Here is a 6,050-nt window from a genome sequence, read left to right on the forward strand (position 1 = left end):
CCGCCCCAATTTTCTCTCATTTTCGCCGCTCCTCGCTGCCATTAGAAACCGAAAAATACATTACAATTCAAATTGAAGTTACAAAATATCTCTCGAAAGGGGATATCTAAAAGTCCACCCTGTATAAAAGATTCCCCAAAATAAAAGATGAATCTAAAACATTACTTACAGATAATTAAAACTGTTTACAATCGTATTAATCAATATTCATATAAATCCTTAATCTGTTGCGAAATAAAGCCTCCAATTACGCTACCAGAAAAAGAACTTAACAGTGTTCCACTCACGTGACTATGCTAGCGCCCATATTGGTTTGCTGAAATATAGTATTGGCATAAAGTTGAGTCAAACTCCCGGTGGGTTAATATAGGCCGGATACTGATTTGACCGCCAGTCATTTCTTCACGAAAGTGCCCTCTCCGCTGTGCCATCCCCGCACCCCCTGGAAAGCATTTCTAATCTTGAGATATGAAATAAAGTTAGTGATTGTCCTCAAGAGTGTGCTTTATCTCCGCAATAGCACAACTTGAAGAAAGGTGTCAGGATGACAATTTTTTCACTCTACACCAAACTCAATGGAAACATGGCAAGTATAAGTAAAAACTAGGCTATTACATCAACTTTAAATTGTTGTAATGGAAATATGAAGACTTTCAGGTTTCAACGGAGCCCGATCCCATGATCATGACCGATCAATTTCAATGCGCCGCAGGATGTACGCAGCCCTAGGCAGTTACATTGTCAGATGCCGTCTTGTTCCGAAATATCGTGACTCGCTCAACAAGTTGAAGACTACACGTAACTAGAATAGACAGAATAAGGTAACATGGCGTCACTACAGAGCTGAGTGTCGTGGGATACTCTACAACCTTAAATGTATTCAATACTAGAAATTTCTCTGAGGCAAAGTTTCCAATGGCTATCCACTCTGATTGGTGGCATCCGCGCTCAGAAAAGTGAGACCGCCATACAGGTATTTTACCTCTGATAACTAAAATTAAATGCGGGGCCATCATTTCTGAGCTTAAGTTTTAAATTTTGTTTACTCAAGCTTATCTATCATGCTCTTTTACGGAGGGATTCTTTTCTTTGGAGCGGGAGATCAAGGAAGTGTTTCTTCAGGAGAATCTCTTGCTAGACATTTCCATCAGTATAACTAATTAATGTTCTCAAATATTTTCACATTTTATATTCCCCCCTAAATTTACAAGGACGGTCCGTCTCTAGCTTGGTGGAGCTGAAAAAATTGAAGCAGCAATAACGAAAAGCCGCAGAACTCACTGTTTTCTCATGTCTTTAGAAAAGAAACTCAATCTGAGCTATTATAGGTAAAAATTTAAATATCCACACGTACAGTTTAACCTTTTTTTTTTCTAATATTAACCTTGTGATTTTAAAATCGACCTTTGGGCGGCTGCGAGGGACTCTTTTTATAATTCCTTGGGTTAAGCCTGAACGTATTAGTAGAAAGAGGCAAAGCGTCAGTTTTTTAATTTCTTTAAAAAGGTTTCTATGATTATTCTATCAGTCCATGAACGACATTCTGTAAATATTTTGGGCAAGACAAAACTTTAGTTTCTAAAGAAACTGTGGTGCTGCGTCGGTGGGAGATTAGAACAGAAATTGATTTTATCAAATGAGTTGATAATGGTCGAATAACCACCGTGAAAGATTTGGAAAGCTAAGCTAGCTTTCCAAATCTTTCACGATGGTTATTCGACCTTTATCAACTCATTTGATAAAATCAATTTTGGGCAAGAGCCGACACAACTTAGATTTGATTATTTAGTAACGTCAAGGGTCCAAACCAGCTTTCTTCAGGTACAAATCAAATAATGAAATCTGCCTTGTATCGGCTCTTGCTGAAAATATTTCGTTTTTCAACTTCTTGTAAGTCATTACGCCGATCAGATCAAGCCAGTTGATCCAAAGTACACCAGCAGGGAGTTTATGCACGCAACGTTTTTGAGCCGCTGACGGCAACCGGAAGTGAGATGTTTCCCCTTTTTACTAGTAACTTGTCTTGTCACTACCACGTGCACCTTTAAATTGATAGGTATCTTTCCTCCATTAGAGAAGATTAGGTTAAAAATCTTGGAGACACTACCAGCCTGGCTTGCGAAATGTTCATTTCCGGTTATCGTCCGCTGCTCAAAAACGTCGTGTGCTTAAACTCCCTTCCCTGCTCGTGTTAGCCTGCGATCAGGCGTACTTTTTTTAGACGAGGCTGAAAGCAAGGGTACCTTTTCCGCCCTGTCTAAAGAAAAGTACTCCTGACCGCAGGTTATGCTGTTGTACGTTGACTTGATCTGATCGGCTTAATGAGTTACAGTAAGTGCAAAAAATTGCCAAAACAAACTAGTTAAACTTCTAGCAAAATTATCCGGCGCCTCATTTTTCTTCTTCTTCTCTTCTCTCTTCTTCTCTCTTCTTCTCTCTTCTTCTTCTTCTTCTTCTTCTTCTTCTTCTTCTTCTTCTTCTTCTTCTTATTATTATTATTATCATTATCCAGCCTGCCGGCTGAGTTGCCTGACAATCAATCACTATGTAATTTTAAACGAAAACTTAAGACCCACCTTATTCGGGCAGGCTAGAACCTTTTTCTCATTTATTTATTAAATCATTTTATTAATTAATTCTTATTCAATTGGTTTCAATTGTACCACTATATCATTTGGATAAGGTTTTTAAGTGAATCATTCTAAAGCGCTACTGATCATTCTTATGTCAACAGCGCTATATAAGTATTTTATTATTATTATTATTATTATTATTGGTGGATGAAGCCGGCTGATGGACAGAGTCGGTCAGATAACTCTCCATCACTGTCCTGTTAATGTCAGTTACCGAAAGTCTCATGGGGACGTCTCCTGTTCATCAAAGAAAAAATAATCCCGAGGTGATGTATGGGATACCTCACGTGGCTGAATTCTACTTCAATGATTGGCTCTTTTGAAGTCTTCTTCATTTATGCGCAAATTTGAGTGAACCAACTCTCGATGGCAGAGCAGATGAAGTTAGTGGGGTAAAAGTCCTCATTGAATTCGGTCGCTTCTCTCTCAATGTGTCGGAAAAGCTAATGTAGGAACACCTGCAGTGGTCAATCAGAAACTATAGAAGGTAAGTTTTAAACAAGCATCCGTCGAATTGAGGATTATGTGCAGATGGCAACGAATTCTATTGAATTTATGTCCTGTCGGAAAACTTCACCATTTCGAAAGAAATTCATTGCTTTGCATTGATGACTTTGTCTGTCGCTGTAGTCATTAATCATTGGCCTTCTAAAGGGTGTAATAGTGATGAATTTCTTGGCTGTAGCCATGGAAAGTTTTAACCTTAAGGTTATACCCTTGTCCAGGCGGTTTACCCTCGCCAGTACAGAAATGGAGATCACTTTGGTTTTTGTTTGTCTTGGAATTGCCAAATGCCTCCTGTTGTTTGCAAACACAGAAAGCGACCGTCTTGTTTTAATTTGTCACTGAATTAGTTTTGTTTTCGGACAGGCTGGTAGGAAAACGTTTCCATAACCACAAGAAATCCTTCCTTTTGAAAAATTCAACTTGTTCAACTTTTGAAGGCGGGATTATGCCAGTTTCAAATAGTTCAGGAGAAACGTGCAGTGGTTTTGTGTCATAAAATCCACCTGGATAAGTTAACGATCGAAAGCAGGCTTTTTAAGACGTGACGACTGGATCACGGACCATTTCACCTAGACTTTTGGCTAAGTGGCTTGCAAAGTACATGTTGGTGGTTGTGAGGAAGATTTTTTCACTACTTATTGGACGTGGATATAGAAGAGCCCTGCATGTGAGATTGAAATCTCGGATCTATGAGTCAGAGAGACTTAAATGTTAATCGACAACACAGTGTGGAAACCGGTCTAACACACGCAATCCGTCCGATGTTGATATGCGCCTCAGAGTCGAGTGTTTCTGTGAGAAATCAACAGGTACAGTCGTACAACAATTACCTGTCTTCACTTTACCATAAACTTTGTTGCTATATTCACAAGTAATGCTCTGAGTTATGGTTTTTCAGAGCTTCGCCCGCCCCAAAATGCATTTTCATGAAAAAGGAGTTAATAATCTTACACTGTAAATATGATTTAAGTTAGACTATGATTTTCCTTAAAACGTCTAAGTTTTTAGTTTAGGAATAGCCTTGTTTCATTCTTTCTTGGTCTTTTTTATGGCAAAAATTATTTTCGGGTTTTGAATCTTTTTTTACCTACAGTTTGTCTTGTCTGGACGATTTCAGTATGATTGATCGTTCATAATTTTAGGTAGTATTACTTTTTTTTCCAACAATAACTATACAGACATTTTCTGAAATTTATGTGTTAGATAATCACTTTTTTGAGTCTGTTTCACTTGTATGCATTGTGTAATGCATGCAACAGAAGGTTTCGCTGTCTCATCTATTGAGTTATGTTTATTATATTTGTGGCTTCCAAAGTAAGATGGGCTCAGGCCAAACATTCTTACTTGCGAAGTCGTATTTAATGCACCTAACCTTTTAAACTGTACATGTGTATCACAGTTTCATACTGGTATGTCCTGTGACCCAATTATGACTTCCTCTTTTAATTGTTTATTAAAATATTGTGATATATTTCTAAGTGGATGTCAGATGTAATTTTTAATATTGAAGGCTAATAATTCACCCAACAAACATCACAATAACATATAAAAAGTGGTCAAATGCAGGAGTTAGTATGTGAAGTTACTTTAAGAAAAATAATTATTATTAAAGTAAAAGGCTGCTTGCACCTGGTGAACTGCGAGGTTGCAGGAAGATGATGTAGAGGTTACCCAACCAAAGAAATGTCTGTAAATTCACAATCTTGAGGCAGAAAAATTTGTTTTGATTCCCACTATTGTGTTGTGATATTTTTCCGGTTAAATTTTAGTAAACTGACTCAGATATTTATTGGTTACTGACAGTAATGTTTTGTTTGGTTGTTTTATGTCTCTCTAACAATGTTGAGATCAAAGTCTGCTTACATGTACATACACTCTTGAGTGTATAACTATAATAATTTTTTATTGCTTACAAAAGAATATTGCTATAAAGTAGAGACATATTTCATGTGCTTGGATGATTTGAGGGGCAGAACTATTGTTTGAGTATATGCAAAGCCATCGAGTGATAGAATAATCCTCCCATAATTTGTCATTTTAATTTTTGGATAAAGGTGCTAAAATTCATCATGCACAATCAGCACATGGGGCATAGAAATAGTACAAGCAGTGCAGAACCCAAGTGAAATGATTGCAGGGATAAAAAGAAAGATTTCCATCCCTTGCGCTTAATTTTCATGTGATTTTTTGTTTGTGCATCTTAACAGACGTAGCTCTTCGAGAAACATATTCTTTGTGTCTTTTTTGTGTATTGTGAAATGATAAACAATTTACAGTTTATTAAGGGGAATGATAACAAAATATACTTGCGCCTTTATTCGTGGCCAGCATGCTACATATATCATTTTGCTCAAAACTAATGATATATGTAACTGGTGAGGTTGAGGTAGAAGCAGGGCTCAAAGTTTATATTTGGCTTTGGGAGCATTTGCTACCAAGTGTATATTTCTAGGCATGCTGCCAAAACTTTAGGTGTGCAGCAGAAAATGTTAGGAGCACAGCCTAAAATACTGGGAGCACCTGTTCCAACAGAAAAGCACAACTTGAGACATTATTACATCATTTTCAGTTTTTTTACATTTTATTTTGATCCTGGGTTTGTTGTTTTAACTAAGGCAGACTTACTTTTTGTTTGAGACAGCTATAAAATTGTTGTGGTTTTAAATATACTCGACTTCTCAATTTCAACAACAAATTATTATTACATATTATCATCAAGTCAAAGTACATTCAAGATAATGTTAACAGAAAAGTTTTATAATGTATTTCCTATTCAATGTGCACTTGTAAACAGAGAATATATTCTTGAAATCAATTGACATCAATTGTAAGATTGAGAAAATGGAGCAAGGCATGGCAAATAACACCTCCACCATCAATTCACTTCATGAACGGCTCTTGGCTTTGGAG

General features: G+C 36.9%; 1 protein-coding gene across 5 annotated transcripts in view; it reads left to right on the forward strand.

Annotated features, from left to right (window-relative positions):
* Positions 1 to 731: 731 nt before the first annotated feature.
* The window catches only part of LOC138022304 (protein FAM13A-like), a 46,036-nt gene continuing 40,717 nt past the window's right edge, over positions 732 to 6,050 (forward strand). The window contains exons 1-2 of one of the 5 annotated variants that reach the window (XM_068869406.1): positions 2,977 to 3,120; positions 3,504 to 3,949. In XM_068869406.1, the coding sequence (XP_068725507.1) occupies positions 3,830 to 3,949 (120 nt within the window). In that variant the 5' untranslated portion in view covers positions 2,977 to 3,120; positions 3,504 to 3,829. Of the gene's footprint in view, positions 974 to 2,976; positions 3,121 to 3,503; positions 3,950 to 6,050 lie in introns of those variants that run through there. The other 4 variants (XM_068869408.1, XM_068869409.1, XM_068869407.1 and 1 more) reach the window with 4 other exon arrangements.

This window comes from Montipora capricornis, chromosome 10 (assembly GCF_036669925.1).
Source record: "Montipora capricornis isolate CH-2021 chromosome 10, ASM3666992v2, whole genome shotgun sequence".
In the NCBI taxonomy this organism is placed as follows: Eukaryota; Metazoa; Cnidaria; class Anthozoa; order Scleractinia; family Acroporidae; genus Montipora; species Montipora capricornis.